This window comes from Hippoglossus stenolepis, chromosome 23, assembly GCF_022539355.2.
Source record: "Hippoglossus stenolepis isolate QCI-W04-F060 chromosome 23, HSTE1.2, whole genome shotgun sequence".
In the NCBI taxonomy this organism is placed as follows: Eukaryota; Metazoa; Chordata; class Actinopteri; order Pleuronectiformes; family Pleuronectidae; genus Hippoglossus; species Hippoglossus stenolepis.
Window position 1 is genome coordinate 16886116 of NC_061505.1, and position 24435 is coordinate 16910550.

Consider the following 24435-nt stretch of genomic DNA (forward strand, 5'->3'; position numbering starts at 1 on the left):
TTCTCTTGGCTCGGAGCACACGGACACAGAGCTTCAATCACAGATGTTTATTGTAATGCATCAACCACAGCGTATAGATGCCGCACCACCATGTGCCTTCTTGCCCGACTTCACTGGAGCCCGGTTCTGTCCACTAATAAATGCCTGTGATCTCTGTGGATCTACAGTTATGTCTCTGTGATTTTCAGTCCAGTCGCTACTGCATTAAGAGGTGATTGTCTCACCTGGCACTGCACCCTGCTGAGCCAGCTCTGCGCCCTCTCTCTCTCCTCCAGCTGAGTGCCCGATCCACACTCACCTCCACAGATGTGTTTTTCTCATGAATTGTAGCTGTATGGGAGCTGTCCAGTGCTGAAAGATGCTTTTTTCATTTCCTTGTGGTCACTTATAGTTTGTGGAATATTCCTTGGCCAAATTCAATTAAAAACTATATTTATATTGACTGTTATGTTTGTCATGTGTTTTTTATAAGGAAAATTAGAACTTACGTAAACTCACTCTGAAAATTACTCTTTTCTTAGCTTCTGAATGTCTTGGTCCAGACCCCCCATAGCACAGGTACAGAAAAGATCCTGACACCAGCATTGGCCTCAGATATCCTTCAAATTTTCAATATGTCCCTTTTGTCAAGTGTGTTCCCAAAGGCATTGAAAACGGCTGTCATCAAGCCCCTCTTAAAAAAATCAATCAATCATTCAGATTTTATTTGTATAGCCCAAATTACAATTTGTCTCATCCGGCTTAACAAGGTGCATCCTCTATCCTTAATACTCAACAAGAGTAAGGAAAACACATAATTAACAGGAGGAAAAAAAACATTTGAGGGATAGCTCTCCCAGGATCAAGTTCAATGATGCCGTATATAGCTGAAGACATCAACAAAATCAACATTTTTACTACATTGATTTCAAGATTAGAGCAGTTTTAACATAATGGAAAGGCGTGTCATTGTTTAAAGCATTTATACAGAAAATGTCTTACAGAGAAGAAGGAAGCAGCAATGACAATTGAATGTTGAATTGAGTTTAAAAGGAGAAAAGTCAGGGTCATCCAGGTTTTTATCTCCTTGAAACATGCTTGAAGTTTAGTTAATTGATTACATTGTTCTGGTTTTATTGACAATTATAATTTGGTGTCGTCCACATAGCAGTGACAATTTATTGTATGTCCTGATAATGTTGAAACATATGTAAGGTGAATAAAATTCGCTAAGCGTTTTATATAAGCTGAACAATGTTTTAGCACAAAACAACTGTTTTGATGTCGTCCAGTCAGGTTTTCGGCCACACCACAGTGCACTTGTTAGGGTCTCAAATGACATCCACAGAAACACAGATTTTGGCAGAGTCTTAGTATTACTGGATATCAGTGCTGCATTGGACACAGTGGATGACATTATATTACTTGACAGACTGGAAACTGGGTCGTACTCGCTGGCACATCAGTACCCTGGTTTGAATCCTACTAAAAGGACAAGGATTATTTTGTGTCTATAGGTAATTACACATCTGAGCAGACAAAAATAACACGTGGAATCCACCAACGGTCCATACTAAGGCTAACTGTGTGGAATAGATCACTGCAACCTCTCCTCCTCTTATGTTTTTCCAAGGGAATGACACAGGTTGCCGAGCCATCTGGATCCAGTGAAGTTTCAATGTCAATGTCAATGTCAATTTTATTTATAAAGCGCATTTAAAACAACTTGGTTGACCAAAGTGCTTCACAAGTGTAATGGTACAACAACAGGACAGTAACATGTCATACATCATAGTGCAAGTAGTGAAAATTAAATAGTAGTAAAAAATAAAATATTAGAGAAAATAAAATACATGACATTCATTCATTGTCAATAAAATGCATTCCGTGCCTGAGGCATGCTGTTTTTAACATGTATTCAGGGTTTGGAGTCGACTGAAACACAAAAATCGTTAATATTCTAATCTCTGAGTAAGAAATCCTTTTTCAGAATCTCAGTGCCCGTTCTTTTTCATAGGATGTTGAAAAACCCAGCATGGACAATCACCCTCAATTGACATGACTGTCAGGTGCATTCAGGAGCAACAGAAGCACCAATCATGTTTATGTTGTCACTTCAAACAATTAATTCTGTTATCATCAGTACGATCAAATCAGTGTGATCAATGTGATCAAAAAATGTATCACATGCGATCACACAGAGTATGTACTAAATGGAAAAACTAAAATTGTGTAGTTTTATCTTGTAATTATACAATAAATTGTTGTATTATTAGATATAATTATATTGTAAATATTGTCAATAATATAATTAATATACTATTGAGTAATTTTGTGTAGGTAGTTTTCTTATTTCTTATTCCTCATGCTTTTGGTTCCTTCCTGCCTGGTTTTTCCAGAGAGGACAATTAGTTTTTGAGGGAAACTGCAGAGTGACAAGAGTCACAGGCTAGTTAGTGGGCATTAGGCCCTTATCTCCTGAGGGTACTCCGCTTGATCGGTCTATGAATGGGTCCAACACAGCATTAAAATACACTCCTACGTTGAAAGAGTAATCAGTTAGCTCTAGCATTTTAGTGGTAGTGTTGTTATTAAAAGTGCTATCACAAACAATTGGCATCTATGCTGAGATAAGAGCAAAAACGAAAAAAATAAGTGCTGTTTATGTCCGCAGTAGAAGTCCCCTGACGCGTGTCTGCCGGGGATCAGGAACATCACATTTGAACTCTATAAGACATGTTTCCTGTCCTCCATGTCCGCTAGCTTAATCTCCATTGCCTGAAGGGCTGTCGTTTCCCCCATCTCTGAATTGCAATGTCTTTATGCACTTCTTTAACGATAAAACCATCTCCTGTCCTCAATTGATGCTAAAACATCATCTAGCACAAAAATCTCAGGAACAGCTGAGAATCCTACTAATTATTTAGACAGCTTCTTCCTGATCACCCTTGATCAGCTGACCTCCAATAATCTCATCGTCTCAACCCGCAACTTGTATCTTAGATCCCATTCCTACAAAGTTGCTTGAAGAAATTCTGCAATAGTACTTTACTGAATACAATAAATCTATTGCTATCATCAGGTACCACAGTCCTTTAAACTAGCTGTAATCAAAAAACCCACTCTGGAACCGGATGTTTTAGCCAACTACAGACCGATATCCAACCTCCCCTTCCTGTCTAAACCCTTGAGGAAGTTGTAGCAACTCAGCTGCGTGAATTTCTCCAGGAAAGTAATCTCTATGAAGACTTTCAGTCAGGGTTTAGAGCTCATCACAGCACGGAGACAGCCGTGGCAAAAGACACTAATGACCTTCTAATAGCTTCATATAGACGGTTTGTGTCTGTCCTCGTTCTGTTAGATCTTAGTGCAGCATTCAACACTATTAATCATCACATTTTATTACAGAGACTATCAGATTGACTCCAATTTGTGCAAATTATTGATGAGTCATCTGTGCGCATGTTGTAGAACATTTATCGTGAAGAATATACAGACACATATACAGAGGCAGACTTGCAGTGCAAGAGTCCGTTTGTTTCACATCAGCTGCCAAGTTCGGTCAAAACAAGTTATACAACATTGTTCTTTCAGAGGTCGAGCTGACCCCAATATAAACCCCCCTTTTGGGGTCCATAGACCCCAAACCATCTGTTAGCAAATCATTCCACAGCACTGACAACAGCAAAATTACACTCAACAATCACAATCTTCCAACTACCTCAAACTTCCCTCATCACCAAGTGTAAAATATTTGTAGTGTTTACATATCAAGACGTCAACAATAAAATTCACATGAACTGCATAATTATAATTAGGTCACACGTGATTCATAGTGCAATTACAAGTGTCATCCTGCACATAAATCAAAGTGCAGATATACATTTTTCAAACTGAGTGCATGGTGTGTGAGTAACATATGACCAATATCTTATTGTTACAAACAAATTGTATATGTGATTGTTACTCCTAAATTTTAAACTAAATCGTGACAGGCAACTGCACAAAATATATATATATATATTTGTGATCCACCCAATCAGCTTTTTTTTTTAATTCATAGGCATCAGGAGGTCCCAGTTGAGGCACAAGGTGATGTTTATCAGTACTTTATTCCAGAGTTCAGTCCATTGTTCTGGGATCTGGAATCAGCTGGCTTTGGTGCAAAGGTTCAGGTGGTACCACGTGGTGCTTCCTTCCACTTGGATGACCTTGGGCTTCGCTCGGACCACCTTACATAGACCTTCCCATCTTGGCTGGTGCAACTTCCTTAATTTAGATCTCGTCCCCTGGCACCACCGGGCTCTCTGCCAGCGAGTTGGAGTTGGGACTCTGCACCTATCCTGAAGATAAAAAGCTTTTGTACAACAGTCATTTTTCAGATTCATCTGCAATTGTTCAAGCAGGGGTCCTTTGTATGGGCCCCTTAAATTCGAGGCAAGCAAAGGTCGACCTGTAAGCATTTCATGCAGGGTTAAATGCATGGTTCTGTTAGTTTACATGCAATAGCTCATTAGTGCAAATGGTAGAGCTTCTACCCAGTTTAGCTTTGTGCTAGCACAGATATTGTTTAACTTAGCTTTGACGGTTCTGTTAATCCTTTCTACCATCCCTTGTGATTGGGGATGGTACACACACCCCCACCTTTGTTTAACCCTTGGTTGTTGCAGGATCCCTTTGGCTATTTTTGTAGTTTATCACTTCTCTTATTTAAGAATTTAAATCTTATTTAATCTTTTGATAGTACTGCTTCAATTATCACCTTTTTCCAGGCACTAATTTTATTATGTTAACATAATCTATTACAATGTGTTTGAATGGTCCCTTTGGCACCGGAATATGACCTACCTTTTCTCACATTGTTTTGGGCCAAATCTTACAAAATTACAAATACAAATTTAACACCTCATCAACCATTGATTGCCAATATGGCGACCAATATCTCTGTTGTCTTATTTTCTTATCATCTGTCCTCTCGCACAGTGTCCAACGCTGTGAAATTCATATAGCAACAAAGACAACAACGCCATAGGTGCAACTACCAGACCCTTATGGAACCTCAAAAGTCCCTTTTTGTCCTTTGTTGCCCCCCTTTGCTGCCAGACACTGTGTTCACTTGTTCCTGCATCCTCGTATATTTGTATTGTTTACCTATGTGTGAGAATGCAAACAACTGTCTTCAGTCTTCACCTCATGGAATGCTAAACAAGCTGAACACAAATCAATTACTGTGAAAAGCTTAGCTTAAGGTGGCACATTAGTGAGAAGCGTATGAGGGTTTGTAACATCCACTGGCGAATCCTGTACTAGTTCATTTGGAGAGTGTCACAACGACTTTGACTCTCAATTAGCACCTCTGCTGTTATTAACCCTTCGATTGTTTTGCTTATGTCTTGCTCTGCTTCAGGCTTTAATGGATATTGAGCTCGTCGCAGAAGATTCACAGTTGGCCTCAAACTTTATTTTAACTGGGTTAGCGGATTTAACTAACTCTACATCAGTCTCATGTCTTGCCCACCAACAATCAGGCACATGTTTAAGCATATCTTGCTTCAATGTGTTTTCTCCTTCTTTAACTTGTGTCAGTTGCGATGCATTATGAACAACAGTTTTCACTTCCTGAGGTTTTGCAAGCATAGACATACTACAAGATTGTAATCATGGTCTCATCAGGAGCATTGAAAATCAAAGGATTATCTGTTTCTTCAGATTCGACATTTTGATGAGATCCATCATTGACCTTTGGCTGTCAGCCAAAGTGCCAGAATCCGCCGTACAGCTACAGACTCACTCCATTCACCGTGGAGACCGCACCGCTGCTCCGGAAAGGCTAAAGTGGGTGGCGTGTGTGTGTTTGTCAACAACTCATGGTGTGAAGACGTACAGTCTGTCCACAAACATTGTTCGCCAGACGCGGAGCTGCTGTTGTTGAAATCCCGACCCTATCTACCAAGGGAATTCGATGCTGTTTACATCCCTCCGCAAGCTTATTCATCAACAGCACTCGGAAAACTCCTTGACATCATCAGCGCGATAGAAACGGCTCACCCTGATGCTGCATTCATTGTCGCGGTAGACCTCAATCACTGCAACCTACGGAGTGTGCTCCCGAAATACTTCCAGTATAAACGTTTCTACACGAGATCATGTTGACAGCAATATCCGTGGTGCATACAAAGTTGCCCCCCGCCCTCACTTTGGACTCTCAGACTACATCTCACTGTTCCTATACCCGGCCTACAGACAAAGACTCAAACAAACAAACCCAGTGATTAAACAAGTTAAACTCTGGTCTTCAGAAAGTATGCTGAATGTCTGACTGGGTACATTAGCACCTGCGTTGATAAAACTGTGCACAACATACAAGTCTGGAAGTTTCCAAACCAGAGCCCTTGATGAACAGTCAGGTACATCAGATGCTCTGTCTCTTGCATTTCGATCAGGGAACGAGATGGAGTGCAAAACATCAGAGTACAGACTGAGAACAGACATTCAAATGTTCATCATTGTTTTTTACTATGATGAACTATATAACAAATTTTTAAATCTTTTTTACTTCAGTTTATACTTATTTTAATTTTCAGTCTAGCGTTTTAAATATTATGAACTGTCTTTAAACCTCTGAAAAGTCTATTTTTTCGTCTCACTCCTTAACTGCGTCACACTCTCACACATACACACAGACACACACACTCATCTGACTCACATGGCTATTTTTAACTCTTCAACGACAAAGACATTCCTGTCTCCTTTGTTTATTAGTTATCTTTACAATAGCGATGTATAATTACAATTACATTACGGTGCCCGTTGACTACTGACTGCAAAATGTTCAGAGTTACAATCTAAACTTTCACGCAATGGCTTACCTTTTTGTAGTCTTACTGGTAACTAGTTTAGAAGTTTCCCCACTCTCCTAGTCGTGAGTTGCCCCACGAGTATTATAATAAGGTATGCCAATGTTGGGACCTAGTATTTGTGAACAATAGCTGGGCCTACATGTGTAGCCAAAGCCTGCAACCACATGTTTCCTTTGTTCTATAGACAAAGGAGAGCCTCCAGAACTCAATCTCCCAGGGTGCTTCAACTTCACACCTAGGTGTTAAAACTGCCCCTGGACACAACTTTCAACCACTATTGGTCACTCTGGGCCCCATGACCCATGAGGTCACCTGGCCAATATAAGTCCAGTGTCACACTTTTCGGCCTTGACAAACAGCTGTTTCTCCAGGTGTTTTATCAGCACTTGGCGGACGTGGTGGACGTGTGTCTCCTCGTCAGGGGCAAATATGAGAATATCATCCAGGTACACGAAGACAAACAGGTTTAGCATGTCCCTCAATAAATTATTAACCAAGGCTTGGAACACTGCTGGTGCATTGTTTAACCCAAAGGGCATTACTAAATATTCATAGTGACCACTGGGGGTGTTAAACGCAGTCTTCCATTCATCTCCCCTCCTGATTCTAACCAGGTGGTAAGCTTTTCTCAGGTCGAGTTTAGAAAAAACTTTGTACCCTTTCAGGAGTTCGAAGGCTGAGGAGATGAGAGGAAGAGGATACCTGTTCTTGACGGTGATATTATTGAGTCCTCTGTAGTCGATACACGGGCGAAGTGAACTATCCTTCTTTCCAACAAAAAGGAAACCTGCCCCAGCTGGAGATTGAGGAGGGTCGGATGATCCCTGTAGCCAGGGACTCCTTGATGTATTTGTTCATGGTAATATGCTCAAGGGAAGACAGAGAGTAGAGAAGGCCCCTGGGAGGATATCTATTGCGCAGTCGTAAGGTCTGTGAGGGTGAAGAGAGGTGGCTCGGGCCTTGTTAAATGCCTCCTTGAGGTCGAGGTAACATTCCTTTATATGAGACAAGTTAGGATATTTAGAGTCATTACCATGGTTCACATCTGACATGGCACATATTAAAGTTCCTGGCTTGACATGGGCAGAAAAACAGTCCTTGATACAGTTCGGTCCCCACTGAACCACCCGACCTGTCTCCCAGTCTATGCAGCCGTTCCTTATCCTGCAAGCTTGGAGGCTGGAACCAATCAGCTCCCTGGAAACAAACCTACACACACAGTCAATCATCCACTCAGTCAGTCATCGAGCCAGACACACCTGAAACACATCACACACATGCATCACAGCAGAGAGCGAGAGAGAGAGGGAGAGAGATCCACACCACAGGCACAGCAGTTAACAGCACATACACCGATGTATAGAACCTTTCGCACGACCTCAGGGTCGTAACAATCAATCGACGCAGGGCAGGGTAGAATATTGAAGCCCTGGGTCTCTCTTTTTCACGGTCGGACAGTCTTTTATCAATGCGAACGGCAAGAGCAGGTAACGAGTCTAAATCATCGGGCAGATCTAGCGGAGCTAACTGGTCTTTTAACTGAGGTGCCAGTCCGTGCAATCCCGGCTAGGAGAGTCTGGTCATGGGGACGCTGGGAGGCATTGCAGACGTGAACAAAGGTGAAGCTGAAACTTCTGAAACTGTGGATGCCTTTCCGCTCGCTGCTTCGCTTTGTTTGTCTCATGGAGTCAGTGAACATGCTTGGTGAGGAAGGTAAGCTGCTTAACCAAATGAAGTCAACATCTGGGTGTGTTGACTGGTACTCCGTAGTTCCTCCTCTTGTCTCACGATCTTTTCTCCATTAGTTTTGATGGTGTTGCGCAATGCAGCTGAGTTGGCTGGGTTCATGTTGGCCAGTTCATACTGTTAAGGCTGAGTACATGAACTGAGAACCCAAAGCACAACTCTGAAACAATGTCCAGTTTCCAAAAACAGGGGTCGTTTATTCAGTCAGGGGTATCAAAAAGAAGTGAGGCTAAGGATAGGTCGGTAAATACAAAAACATGGTCAAAAGCACAAGACAAGACTAGACGTGGGTAAATTGCTGGAACTTTACGTACAAGACGAACTTGCACATGACAGGAAGAGACGCAGACCATATATGCTAAACAGAAATCAGGTTAACTACACACTGGTGAAACATATTAGGGAGGGGCAGGTAATCCGTGAAACACACAGGGGCAGGAGTGAAGTTACTTTAAGAGAACAGAGACAAACGTGAGTATCAAAGTAAAACAGGAAGTGACATAAAACATGAGACAGAAAATGCTGAGAGTGTGTGTGTGTGTGTGTAACCATGACAAACTGTTCCATAAGAACATTCAATTGAAAAAGATATAAAACAATTTACAGCAAATTATGATCAGATACCATTAAACAGCAGAGTTGCAGAGCTGAGTCATTAATTAAGTTAAGTTTTTAATATCTTCTAACACTGTGCGTTAATCATCAAGGACGAGTGTTTGTAAAATCACTGCAGTGAACGTGACTGTGCCATGAGGCGCACAGAGCGCACTGGATATCACTCACAAAAAATAAAGAAATACTATTCACTTCCAAACTTCCATTTCCAAATAATATCCCAGGGTGGAGGTTAGGATCCCACTGATGTGTGAAGTTATCGGTCAGATTGCTCTAAATATAAAAATATTGTGGTGACACTAGTGCGTAATGCTGTGATGGAATGGAAGGATGAGAAGGAAGCGAGCGTTCAGCGATCACATTTCTTTTTGTCCCATGATGACAACTCACCACTCTGGTTTATTAGCCGACAGGTCTGTGTGTCATATGATTAACACTGTATAATATCTACATTCCTATGTAGAGTCTCTATTATTAATCTGAATAAATAGTTTTGCTAAATTGTATAGATTGGGGTCATCAAATCATAATCCTGCAGTTTTAAAATATGAACAGGCAATACAACAAGTTCCCTCACATTAGCCCTCAGGAAACTACGTTATATATATATACTGTATATATATATATATATATATTTAGGGCAGGGGGCGATATATACTCATAGATTCAGTGATAAAAGACTCAAGACTGGTAGTATGGATATTGTAATGCTGTGATAATAGCCAAGTGCCTATCCCTGGTTTCAGTGGTTGCAGAGTGAGTTCAGTGGCTGTTTTTTAACCAGTGCTTATCCTTAAAATGGTTATATTGAGGTATTTCATTGTAGAGAGTGCTGAATTGATTTTGTCTATTTCACCCACCCCTAATATGTCACTTTGTCTACTCATTTATTTTAAATACAGCCAATATTTAATTCTCTTCTTACTCTTATGAATGAATTACCTTTTTTGGTGCCTGAACACACTCACAAACAAATTTTGCAGGTATGTCAGATCTGGTGAAAATGTACGTATTTTAATGTGCTTGTGAAATTTTGTCAGACGAGCCTAAAGGAGTTGGTGATACCATACAATGAAACTTGTGAGATTTTGTCAGGGGTCATGTCAATGTGTGCTGCCAGGGTGGGAAGGAGAGTCTAGTTATTTGTGTTATTAGTGTAGTTTATTCTAAACATCATCATCTATCCTATCTTCTGTCCTCCTCTAAGGAGCCGTGCATTTAAAAAAAATATTTGCTGCTCTCAAATTCAGTTTGTTTGTGTGATAGCCTCTGGCTGGATGAGCTACATTATATTCCATAAAAAGAAGACAGAGTTTGCAATTATATTTACATCACGCATTTTGTTCATAGAATATACATTTTACCAATGTATTGTCTTTGTATGGCACGTTTTCCACTTAAAAAAAATCGGACACAAATGACTTAAAACGACAGCTGCTAGATATTCCAAATGTGGAATATGGCGAACCCCTCAGATAACTGCGTTTCCCTTTAAGAGCTGTTTTGACCAGCAGCCAATCGGTGCCGTGACAGCCCGGCACGTGACGTAGAGTAAGTTCCTGCTGTGGCTTGAGGGAAACAAATCGACATTCAGCCACGGGAGAATCGCATTTTGCGGGTAAGTCAAGGCATTTTGCCACAAATAAGCCACTTGTTGGCTTTGTACGCGTTGTTTGGGGGGTGGTTTCCGCACGTTTCAGTGCACTGTGGTTGAGAAGCCTCCGGAATTTCGTCTTGAACAAGCGGCCGTACTGTCTAGGCCTACGCTATTTCCTGGTGCAACTCCACAGCTGTATCTATTGGAATGAGCAAGTTGGAAAAGTTCAGTGGACGGGTTTAGGGGGACTCCTCCCTGCCCGCTACCAAGAACACGACCCGGTTCTGATGCGTGCTGAGTTGTCGATCGCGGAGAAGACACTGTTTGACTGGATCCCCATACATAAGAGCTGTCCATACCGAAACCTAGCTGTCAGGTTTCGTTCGCCCGTGGAAAAAAACTAGGTAACCGGACCACCTTAAATTGCACCGAATTACAAGTATTTCAAATGCTTTTACGAAATGCCAGCATGTCGAATTTCAAGAGCTCTCTCATTTTGACGTAAGAGTTATTCTGCTCACAGATTAAAATCAACCATTTGCAGATTTAGTCGATCGGTCGAGGTGAAAGTGTCTCAGCTGTGTGTAGTGCAGTGGTGACCAACCTTTCCAAGCCCAAGATCACTTTTTAATTTCCAAAATGTAAGCCGAGATCTACCACACCGATATCTCCCAAAAACCACTTAGGAAGATCATATTTAGTATTTTTTTCAATTTATGTTACAACAGGCTCAATGAACAAGCATACATACACACAGACAGTTACGCCACTTTATCTATTCAGTGCACAATGTTCACGTTAATATATGTTCAATACAAACTATTCATATTTATAGCAGCTGTTCAATGCTACAATATTTAGCTTATCAGTTTACCTACTGCCAGCGCTATGTTTTTACATAGGATTTGTCTTGTAAATGGCCATAAATATGACCACTGTAATTCCTTTTTATGAAGTAGTCCTCTAAACTCAAATACAAAACAGTACTATACAGTATGAAGCCATGCATCTTCCGCTCCTCCAAATATTTCACAATAAAAATCTTTTTTAAACAAATTAATGGATTCAGTCAACAGAAACACTGGAGTGCTTTTCCTCTGAAATGAATACAGGAAGTGTTGCAAATATGTATGTTTGTGACATATTCCACAGAAACATTGAAACTGTAGTGAAAGATAATTTTCACTGTCTATTTTGCTGTGAACTGCATACCACATCAGACACACTGCCAGTGTGAACAACAGACGACCGCGGCACACCCGCAGCCAATGTGGCCCGGGCGTAAGGGGGACAGCAGCAGGTACGTGCACAGACATTTTGGGGGACAGGGGCTCAAGTGAGAAAAAGGGCACTTCTCATAATTATTTATTTAAAAATTGTTTTAAACAAAAACTTAAATATAGTAGTACATATCTGCCTTACTTAACAATTTGGTTTTAATACCCTCACACTCACACAATTGTTAAATACTCAACAGTTCACACAGACAATGGTCTTCTTTAGTATTCACTAGGTTTATCACAAGAGCAGGCAACAACAAAGGAAACTAAGTCACAATGTGCATGTTTTCTATCCTACTATAGTTTCTAGTTAGGGCTGGGCGATATGGAAATAAATCTAATCATGATAATTTTTTCCATATCAGTCGATATCGATATTTACCACGATATAAATCAAATCAGCACCACTGCACTGAGGCGCATTACTCTGCGCAGGTAAACAAGTGACTCTGCTCCTCATGTTTTCTAATCACACACTTAGAACTGATCTTAATTTAAACCTGCTGAATTCATATTTATGTTCCCGGATAAACGGGGCATCGCTTCTTCGGCAACAAAGAAGTTAAAACACTGCCGTGCGTGCACTTTAACCCTGATGTCCTGGCTGTGTGCGTCACGTTAAGTCTTACGTGTGTATCAGGTTTAAACATGTCTCTGAAACTCTAGAGCGAATCAAACAAACACAAAGTAAACGTCAGCCCTGTACGTGTCCTAATAACTTCTGATCAGTGATGGTGTTAATTGGTAAAGTGTAAAGTGAGCGCAGGTCAGCGATGGTGTGAGGAGGAATCAGACTCCAACAGGAGACGCTGACACATACAGGACGACAGGGCCTTTAATGTGCATTTAGCTGTGCGCAAACAGGAGTATTAGAGCTGGGCGATATATATCACGATATAAATCAAATCAATGTTTCTGTCAAGCTTAAAGGTTCCTTTTTACTTCTAAGTGAAATGTGAAAATATCCCAAGGTTCATTTTGGTTTAAATATTATTTATTATCTGTCAGAAGTTGAACATGACAAATGTAGTGTGGAACATAATACAACTGTATTTAAAAAAAAAAAAATAGACATATATAATAAACAAAAGTCTTAATTCTGACCAGTCAAAAGCTTCAAGTGTTACAGGAGAACACACACACTTTTTTTGTCCAAATAAATAAAATCTTAATTCTAAAATCTTAAATCCAAAACTACAATCTTAAAGCTTTCAAGTTTTACAGAAGAACACAAACATTACGTCCAGATAAATGAAGTAGGTATTAATACAAAATAAAATCTCCAAAAAACTACCTCTATACTGTTTCCTTTTCTTTGTATGGATTCCAACAGTTTTTAAATTGTTGGAAAACAGACCCACAAATATGTAGACATAAAAACAATCTGTATCCTCACTACAAAATCAAGCAGCTTTCAAATGTAAACGAAGGAGAATGAAATCAAAATTGACATATTCACTCAATTTTGGTCAGCTTATGCTCCAAGGCAAAAAAAAGTAAGGCACAATAAATCACCCTTTGTGCAGTACTGCAGTCATTACCCTACTACAGATTGTGGGCAAGGAAGACAAGTCGGTCCACTGCCTCAGGTTTTAAAGCTGCCCTGTGGCAGGTCACAATATTACCCCCTGTGCTAAAAACCCTCTCAGAGGTGGTACTGGTTGCAGGGATGCACAAGTAACGCTTTGCCCGGCGGCTCACTCTTGGGAAGTTTCTTTCATGGATCTTCCACCACTGCAGGGGTGGAAGATCCATTTCACAATCTGCATCTGGTGCCAGCAGATAATTGTCAAGCTCCTCTTCCATTGTCTCTTTATCGCTGAGTACTGTGTTTTCGACCGTGCTTACTGGCGTCATGTCTTTTGCAATAAAGTAGGTTATAGCATTTGTGATATCACTGTCTCTTCATTTTTTTGTCGTACGGTATCGCGCTGGAGAAAGTGGACACTGTGGTCTGTTGAAGCGCAGGTATAACACTGGTTGATTTAGGTGGGGCACCAGCACTTGTTTGTATCTGTGACTGTAAAGTCTTGTATTGTGCATGCTCTTGAGGATGGCACTGCTTCAGATGGTGGAAAAGATTTGTGGTATGACCTGTCTTTGAGGGAACATGTTTTCGACACAGTTTGCAGTGCAGGGCGTTGATGGCACCACATATACTTCAAAAACTGAATAGTTTAACTGGTGTTGATTAAACTTACGTGAAAAGAAGCAGACAGGATGTTCAATGCCCCCTTCCGCAAGCACCAATTTCGCTTGCATCCACCTGTATCTTAAAAGGTTTTTCAAAATCAGGAGCTGCAAGAACAGGAGCAGAATATATCATTTCCCTCACATTATCAAACACAGCCTGACAGTAGGAAAACCTGACAAAGAACGTCTTTTTTTCCCAATAGGTTAGTCAGTGGAGCAACCACTGTTGAAAGACTGCGGCAAAAACTGCGGTAATACCCCACTAACCCTAGGAACCGCAACTATTTTTTTCTGCATGATGGCAATGGATATTTATCAATGGCCTCCACCTTTGCACGCACAGGATGAACTTCAACCTAGCCTACAACCTTCCCCAGATAGGTCACAGTCGCTTTAACCAACTCACACTTTGCTAGATAGATTAAGTTTGCCTCTGTCAACCGGTCAAACATCACACTAAGATGCTGAATATGGACTGCCAACGTGTCACTAAAGAGCACTACATCATATAAATAAGTCTTATGCACACCCTGTCAGACCAGCTAAAACCTTATTCATAAGGCGCTGAAATGTAGCTGGAGTGTTCCTCAGCCCAAACGGCATGACAGAATAGGAGAACAACCCCCCTGGTGTGACAAAAGATGAAATTACTTTGGCTCTTGCTGTTAGTGGCACCTGCCAATAGCCTTTTAGAAGGTCTAGTTTAGTGACAAATTTAGCACTTCCTACCTGATCTATACAGTCCTCCATTCGAGGCATTGAACAGTCAGGTTTGGTGACAGCAGACCGGTCCCCTGCCTGAGAAAATTAGATCTGCTCAGACACATCAGAGTGGTCTAACTTAGCCTTACTCCTTGCCCTTGTTACTGCACAGGAAGACAATTTTTTAAGGAACTGCTTAGTACACTCATCTGGCTCCTTAGATTCATGCAAAGGTGAACTCACATACACTGGAGGTGTACAATCTTTCCAAACCCTTGAACCAGCCAAGTCATTCCCCATAATAATAGTTATACCATGAACTGGCAGCTGGGGACAAACACCCATTTCAACTTCTCCACACACAAGATCAGAGAAGAGGTGAAACGATGAGAGGCAACCCACAGGGGAACCAAACCAATGCCCAGCACAGGAGATTTTCCAGCCGTAGCAGTATGGATTAAAAATTCAAAATCCCCTCCAAAATGAGACTCTCATTATTCCTGGTGTCCTGCAAAATCGTTACAGGTTTCCTTTCCATACCATCTAGAGACTCAAACCCATCTGAGACATAGGGTGCATACACCTCATCGATATCTCTTAGATGGATTAGTCTCCAAAAGAAGATCAGGCTCGACAGTGCTCAGAGCAGAGGCTACAATGCCAGCTGACTTCACATAATCACTGGAATCGGTTGACTTTTTGATAGTCTTACTAATTGGATACTGTCTTTTCCAGTGTCCCTTGTTTTTACAGGCATGACATATCCTGGCTGGATCAAACCTTCCATCTGTCCCTGGAACATGCCTCACAGCTGGATGAGTGGGCTTATAGGTGCCACCTAGAGACTTACCAGGCCTAAACCTGAAAGCTTCCCTCTGCTGTCCATCTCCGTGGACATGGCCAAATACCTAGCCACTAGCATGTGTTAATACATACTCATCAGCCCTCACTGCAGCTGCTGATGCTGTCTTCATCTTTTTCTCATTGACATAAGTAGCAAGATGAGCAGGCAATGAGCTCTTGAACTGTTCAAAGCGGAGCACCAATGAGTGAGCCAAAATATCCTGGACAAATTAAACATAGGTTTGCTTGTCTCCATTTTCCCAATTCCTAAATGTCTGCCTATATGCTTCAGGAACAGGTTCATATTCCTTAAGAACAGCTGCTTTAACCTAAATATAACTATTTATTGTCTATAAGTTTGACTATTTATTGACTCATTTTAAAATTATTGACTAAATTATTTGTTTTAGATTGCACTGCCCTGGAGAAACGATATTTCATTTTACACTGCACAGTTTTACTGTTTGGTTTGGAAATGACAAATAAATTCTTGAATGAATGAACCTGAGCAGAATTACCACCAAGGGTAGAAAAAGCTCACTTGGCCTTCCCTGTGAAAATATACTGCAATAGTAAAGTTCTGTGGCTATCTTGCCAACCCCTACCCTCTGCCATACGCTCAAACAGTGCAAGAAATATATCCGGGTCTCTGTTATCAAATTAAGGAAGAAGACGCAAACTCTCATCAATATCAAAGCCACTATACGCACCTGTAGATTCCCTTTTTGTACCCACGGCCATCAGTGACTCCTGTGCTTTCCCTTCTTTAATCAGCTCCAATTTTAATTGCTCAACTTTCACCCTCTCCCTTTCCAATGCAACTTCAGCCCTCCTAACTGCCTAGCCCAGACTGACTAACTGCACCCTACTCTTCATGTGCGTACTGGCGGTGGGTATTTATCCACCTACAAACCGTCTGTATTGGGGAAGACAACTTGTCCCAGCCAATACTTCGGGGTGCTCCCGAGCTAATAGCTCTAGCCGCACGGACAACACACAAATATAACATACAGCCCTGAAAACCAAACCATACAAAAAAAATGAAATAAATAAATGTGGCATTATGAAATAAAAGTCCCATGAAATAAATAAATGTGGCATTATAAAAAATAAATGGCCCATGAAATATTTAGATGTGGCATTATTAAAAGTGCTGTGAAATAAATAAAAATAGTGTTTTGAGAAACATTCTTTTGAAAGAAGTAATTGTATTTATTTAAGTAAATGGATTCAGTTATATATTTATATTATGCTATATATATTTATTGCCATATATGTTATTATTTGTTCATGTTGGTTTTACAGACTATATTACAAGTTACTAAACATTACAAACAAAATAAATTTCCCATTTTAAAAAAAAAAAAGAAAATGCGTCCCTGCAAGGTAACAAAACATAATAAGGAAATAGAATAACAGACCATTGACCAAACAGATTTTAATTAAGTGTGCAAATTCTGAACATTGAACAAGAATTTGGACATGTATTCAACCTTTGCTAACTTTTGTAAATGAGCTTAAAGGACACAGATCCTGAGACTTCAAGTACAATCAGTTTAAAGTTGTTAAATATTGTGATGACGATATGACTTGCAATAAATATACAAACACTTCCTGGCTATGGACGCAGAGACCATGGACAGCTCCACAGCCGGGAGAAGGCTCACAGCCCTGCTGTAGCACCACCAAGTTCGGGGCAGACACCAGGGAGCCATTTACAGCTCCACTAAGTCCACCTATAGTGTTCATTTGGGTCTTTTCATACATGTTTGGACTGTGAACATTTTTTTTTTTTTACAGTTTTTAGTATCAGTAATTTACTTCTCTCTGTGTTTCTATCATTCACGCTGCGCCAACTGCGTCAAACCAAATGGAGCGCCACACCATCTCCTCCAGCTTGACATACATTTAATACGTTTACAAAGTCTGTTGGTTTTGGTTCCTGAGGTTTGCAAAAAGCTGGTCTGTGTTGTGGAGGTAGATGTAGGCAAAGCCAATGCTGCTGGATTCTGTGCTTGTACGGTCAGCAGGGACTACACCGCTCAGGCTTGTATTCCCTCTATCTTGTTGCTGAACCTTGGATCAACTAGCTAAGCCCAATCAAGAAGGTCATTTGTGGTGTGATCCTGATATTTGTCAGTGAGGTAATTAGAATGGTTGTCTTCATTGTTTTTGTTAGTTTAGTGTCGTTCTCATTCCGGTTCAAAATGTTGAGTTTCAACAGATTTTACGTGGCTTTATTTAAGAGACTCAGGTCTTCAGCCTCAGGGGCTTCATTTATAACCGTTGTGTATGCGCAAAACGGGGCATGAAACTTGCGTACGCAAAACAAAATTGATGGTAAAATGTGCGCATTTCCACGCTAACTCTAACCCATGCGTATACAAATGTTTTGGAGATGGGAAAATGACGATGCTGATGTGAGATAGTGAACTGAAGCCAGAATAGGAATCCACTTCATCATTAACATTAAAACCAACAGCTACAGTTGTGCTCGCGTTACATATCATTTCCATAAGAACCTTCAATTGAAAAATATATAAAATCTTACTTTAAATTACGTTCAGATACCATTAAACAGCAGAGTAGTTAATTGTTTTTAATAATATCTTCTAACACTGTGCCTGCATCATCAAGGACGAGTGTGTGTAAAATCGCAGCAGTAAACATGACAGAGCGCACTGGATATCACTCACAAAAAAGAAATTCTATTCACTTTCAAACTTCCATTTCCAAATAATACTGTATCCTAGAGTGGAGGTTAGGATCCACTGATGTGTGAAGTAATCGGTCCGATGGCTCTAAATATATAAATACTGTGGTGACACTAGTGTGTAATGCTGCCTAATGGATGCACACAAATGGAAGGATGAGGAGGAAACAAGTGTTCATCGATCACAAAGATTTGTTTGTCCCATGATGATGACTGATCAGCTGAGATAGATTTTATAGATCTGTGATCTTGGATCTTTGTGCTGAATTTAGTCCAGTATTACACAGATCGACCGACGGAATAAAATGTTTTTGTCCCCGTGAATAATATATTTTTTATTTCAGGCTCCGTTCTCTCTATCACACTCACTCACTCACTGTATTATCAGCAGCAGTGGCAGTGTATCAGTGTATTTTTCTGTATTTTTTTTATAAATGACATCACTGCTGTCCGATAAAATCGCTCTCCACCTCAATAACAAACACTACTATGTCGGTGTCAGTAAGTGATTCACCGTGGAAACCCATTGGTCAGCAGGATAATTTAATATTCATGATGCTTTGCATTGACCATTTATGGTTAAATGTGGGGGTGTAAATGGTGTACAGGGCAGACTTGGAGGCAGACCCACGTACAAACATTTCCAGGTGGACTGTGATTTATAAAGTGAACATTGCATCAGGTATGCACTGTTTTATAAATCAGATTTATTTTTATATAAATCAGATTTTTTTTTTTTTGCATTCGCCATGTACAGCTTTTCTGCGCACGTACACTTTTAGTATAATTCCTACGCACTGTTTTATAAATTAGGCCTCTGGTGGGTATGTAGGTTGGTAGTTTTGAAATAGGAATAGAAATTTAGGGAGTGTACAGTCTAATCATTTTGAGTGATTAGATGTTTTCAAATCCATCTATTTACCTCCTCAGTAACCTGATCAGTCACTCTTCAATAATTAATTTGAAATAACTCCTATAATTATTTTGGAATCATAATTCCCAGATATTTCAGTTTTGTACAATCCTATTTAAAGTAGAATTTTCTCATTTTTTCCCCATTTGTTCTATTATAATGGCTTCTGTTTTATGTATATTTAATTTATTATCTGAGAATGAGCTATATATTTCTATTTCTTCCATTTATAATGGTAGTGATTTTTTTTATTCTTGTGAGGACTTGTTCACACCGGCTGCTGATCAGCCTCGGTTCTGCAGTGGAGTTGCTACTGAAGCGCTGTTTTTACACAGGGTTTACACTGAAAAGGACCATAACCAGTGAGTGAGTGAGTGAGAGAAAGACTACTGCCCATCACCTGAAGTTCTTTACGTTATAACTTTTAATATAAATGGTGAAAGGTCTGTATTTATGTAGCGCTTTTCTAGTCTTGATGACCACTCAAAAGCGATTTACAGTACAGCTTTTTTTCCATTCACACATTCATAGAGTGCATCTATAGACAGCACTTTTTTTTCTCTGAAGGGCATTTTGGGGTTCAGTATCTTGCCCAAGGACACTTCGGCAAGCAGATGAGGAAGACTGGGTTCGAACCGCCTACCTTCTTGTTAGGGGATGACCACTCTGAGTCACAGCCGCCACATAACTACAGCCATTACAAGATTTCTGGTTTCTTTTCCTTGTTTACAAGTAGTACTGTGTACTCAAATAAGTACCAGTACTATACAGTATGAAGCCGTGCATCTTTCACTCCTGGAACACTTTGCTTTCACTTCATGTGGCGAACCTGCAGTGTTTCCCTTTTAGACGTGCACTTTTTTTTCTCTCACTGCAGCAACTGTCACATGTTTATCTATAATAACACGTAATGTTATTAAAGTTAACAAGTTATGATCTTGATCTTTACAATAATAAAAAATGTATATATAGCCTAATGCTATAAAATGAAGGCTGCTTATCATTGTCAAAAACCCACCTAAATGCATGAATACAAACAAGAAAACACTTGATAACCTACAATTTTATTGAGCATGGAAATAATGAACATAAATTAATGTTTTTATGGCATTTCATGGTGATGAAGCTCAAACCCAGGATAAACCTGCACACTTATTAAACCCTCTGCTATGACAAATATATTACCATCAATTTTGTAACCCATTTTTTTTACGACAGAAGTCTGGTGCCACTGGCTCAGATAGAGTGACTCAATATGAATGGCCATGATAGTTGATCAAATAGTTCAGCATCAAGTGTTAACATTAGCATCTGTTACCATTTTCTGACAGTAACCTACCATGTATATAACTAGTTTGGTCCACATTTAAGAGTTGTGGGATTGTAGTAAACAGTTTTTAATCTTCATTTAATAAGTAGATGGGTCTGTGAACTACATTCTGTGTGGTCTTTTCCTTCTTTTGGTGTTACGGTCATTATTGAGGGGGGTGCATGACATATTTAATTGGATTTTGGAAAACTATAATCCAATTAAATGATTTTCACAGGAGTGGACTTAAAGTTTGCTTAAAGGTTTTGTACTCCATTACTTACAGGGCTCTTATCTTTATTAATTATTTTTTATTGCTAATATCATTCCTTTAACTGTTATAGGTTATATTAATTTGAATCGATTATATATTTGAAAGTCATAATCAAACTTCACGATATCTTTAATTCGCTTAAATTTAAGATACCTTAATTTGAGTTTGAACCTGTCAGAATGGTGTTGTAGATGTCATGAACTTGAATTATGTAATAGTCTGAATTAAATTGTAGATATCTAAAACTGTAATTAAAAATTAGAATATATAATATGATAGAATGCAATACAATTTAATAATTCAACTGAATTGTAGATATATATAATGAGAAATCACACACATGAATGATAAAAGTAGTTTATATCTTACTATGTTGCAGTGGCAGCTGGTGATAAATTGAATTGGGGGGTGCAGTGTTGGGCAGCGTAGAGATTAGACTAGTCTCTACTCTCCCTACCTCCATGTCTCCTGCACAGTGGTGAGCACTAGAGCTGTATTCAGCCGTTGACTCTGCTGAATAATTATAACCACCACTGCTTCAGGATCAGGAGAGACTCACATTAAAGAGACCATTTATTTTAGAATATAGGACTAGATGGTGAATATCCCATGTGATTATCAGTTCGTGTGTGAAGAGTAACACAGATGACAGATCACTTAAGAGGAGACACTACAGGTGAATACAGTCAAATTTGTATCTAATAATGTAATCACAATCGCAACCTTGATATGCAAATTAGACATTAACTAATTAAAATGCGCTAATTTCTATACATTTGCCAAGGCACTGCAGGTGAACAGGATTTAAAAAAAAGAACTAAAACATATTAACACAGAACTTCCTGAGTTAATGACTCGCATCAAGACAGTATTTTACACTCTGTGTAACACTTTATGATTTACTGTGATGGAAGTCACACAGGTTGGATTAGCCAGTTTGAGCTAATACTAATACTTTGAATAAAGTGTTTCGCTGTTGTGCCGGTTTAATAATTGTAGTGGCTGGCTGACCCCACAGGAATATTACCTACCGCAAAAAACGGAGCACAGAGTACTTTGACTTCTCTCAATCAGCCACACGGCAAGTCATATTATTCATCTTACATGTGATTGAAAATGTCTCCACAAGGCACAGACACAACAAACACGATGAGCCGTCATATTCAATGAATGGGATTAGTTCAGGTGAAGCCAAGCAGACAGCTAGTGGCTAGCCCTATGGGCTAACATAGCTCTATTGGCTAGCCACTGCAGCGACAAGCTTACAATGACGTGATTTTGTCAATCAAGTAATAATTATGCATACTTTCAAACCTTAAATAATTTAAACGAGCGAGTTAGAAAATTATTTGCACCGTACAGTTGTCATGAAGGAAGAACTTAGTCATTGTGACCAAAACCATTTTTTGAATGTAATTTTGCTGTAAAGTTGGGCATTTCAACACAGGAGTCTATTGGGATTGACTCATTCTGGAAGCCAGCCTCAAGTGGCCACTCAGTGAACTGCAGGTTTTTGCTCTAGCATGTCGACTTTATTTCTCAGCCCCGGAGGTTGCCGCTTGACCTGAACCATCACCCTGTATGTTTTCATGAAACAATACTTTCATTTAGTTGACGTGAAAAAAATTTAGATTTTGCATCACTGTTATGTCAAGTAGAAAGTGAAGTAGAAAGTGTCTGAATTGACTGTGACTTGACAGCTGTCTTTTTAGCCTCCGGCAGATCATCTGCCATCTTGAATGCACTTAACCTAAAGTTAGGCATGTGAAATGATTGAGAAACCCGGAATGTGCAGCAAATGATTGAAAACAATTCAGTGTAAAGGGACAAACTTAATAAAGCACCTAGCTATGCACAGGATACATTTTACAGCAGAGAGATGCTCCATGTTTGATTACTTTTGTGGCCTCATGCCAAGCTCATCAGCTGGCAGTGTGGGCATCCCTGGCCCTAGCAGTGGGGGACAATTGATGACGAGTTTGGAGCTGGAGTGTTTTGCACTGAAATTGTTATTTAGCGTCATTAGTTTGTTTTATTTATATGGGATTTGGATATAGGATCAGTCATTGTTTAGGCATCAGAACTGTTCTAAAAGTATCGATTAGCACTGTGACCTCTCTTGTTTAGACTGCTGTCTGAGTTGTTTGAATAAAACTTTACACCATGAAACGTTATCTTGACTTATTTTGTCCCAACTTCAAAGATTTGTGTAAAAAATTACTAAAAACCCACAGGACTGGACTGTAGACAGTCAGACATGAGCTAGTATTAGTGCATTACATTATATATGAAGCTTTGTTTTGCAGCCTACAATTCATTCTTGATAGTAACATGCCTGGTTGGTACAGACCCCAGCAAAATAAAAATTTGTGTGAAAATGAACGATAAAATAGACCATTCCCACTAAAATGTCAAATCTGTAAAAATGTTTCTTTGCAATTGTTCAGCCCTGTGATGCAGTCAATATGGAGCATAATCATAAAATAATGTTTCTGAAACTACAAAGAAGAGGAGGCTTACCCAGAATTAGTATGGTGTTGTGCCCAAAATGCCCATAAGTGTATGTCAACTATATCTTTAAGGTCGTGTAGAAACCGAAAATGTATAATTCTATGTAATATTCATACATTGTTGTCTCCAAGTATGTTCCAAAAGCTAAACTTTAAATGGTAAATTCAATATAATATCTTATGGTTTAACTGTATTCTTCTGTTGGGTGCCACTGTCATCTCGCTATCTTTTTTCATGCTAGCTGCTTATAGTGTGATATTATTAGAAGTTATTATTAGGAGTCTAGCTTTCGGAATGATTTTCCTCTGCGAAGGTATTAAATGACCCAACTAATAGTCTCTATGCCTCTTTCTCAGCCTGTGGAAGCCCCCTCCCTGAATAATGGCCGCACCAATCTCAGTATACAACTCGAATGCCTTGGACACACACATCTCCAGTGTAAGTGAATATACAGTGACTTAACAAAGTTGTCAGACCCCTTCACTTTTTGCACATTAATTGTCATCCATTGAGTTAAAAATGGGTAAAATTACCCTTTTTTGCCGATCAGTCTGCACAATAACCTGTACTGACAAAGTGAAAATGTTTGATAAAATTTGTTCCTGTCCTATCCTTTTAAGTTTAGCCCCTGGTCATACATTTTGCAGAATTTTATGACCACTTTTTGGAGCTATCATGTCTTCCATCCACTCAATTGTGGCCATTATTTGAAAGGCTACATGATAAAAGGTCTGATATTGAGTGTGAACACAGTTCTCAGCAAAACAGGGTTTAGAAAAAATTTTAAAAAATGCCAAGGGATTGGCTACTATTGTTAGGATGTGTCTAAAACTGAATAGATTGGAACCAAATGCAACACAAACATTCACTTAGACTCAAAGGTGATCTAATTACATTTTG

General features: G+C 39.6%; 1 protein-coding gene across 3 annotated transcripts in view; it reads left to right on the forward strand.

Annotated features, from left to right (window-relative positions):
• The first annotated feature begins 10725 nt into the window (after positions 1–10725).
• Positions 10726–24435, forward strand: part of mtm1 (myotubularin 1) — a 52723-nt gene continuing 39013 nt past the window's right edge. For 2 of the 3 annotated variants that reach the window (XR_004694704.1, XM_035148809.2), the window contains exons 1-2: positions 10726–10818; positions 23892–23973. Coding sequence is in view for 2 of the 3 variants with exons in the window: in XM_035148809.2 (XP_035004700.1) it covers positions 23917–23973 (57 nt within the window). In the remaining variant the exon portion in view is untranslated. Of the gene's footprint in view, positions 10819–12017; positions 12098–23891; positions 23974–24435 lie in introns of all 3 variants that reach the window. The other variant, XM_035148810.2, reaches the window with a different exon arrangement.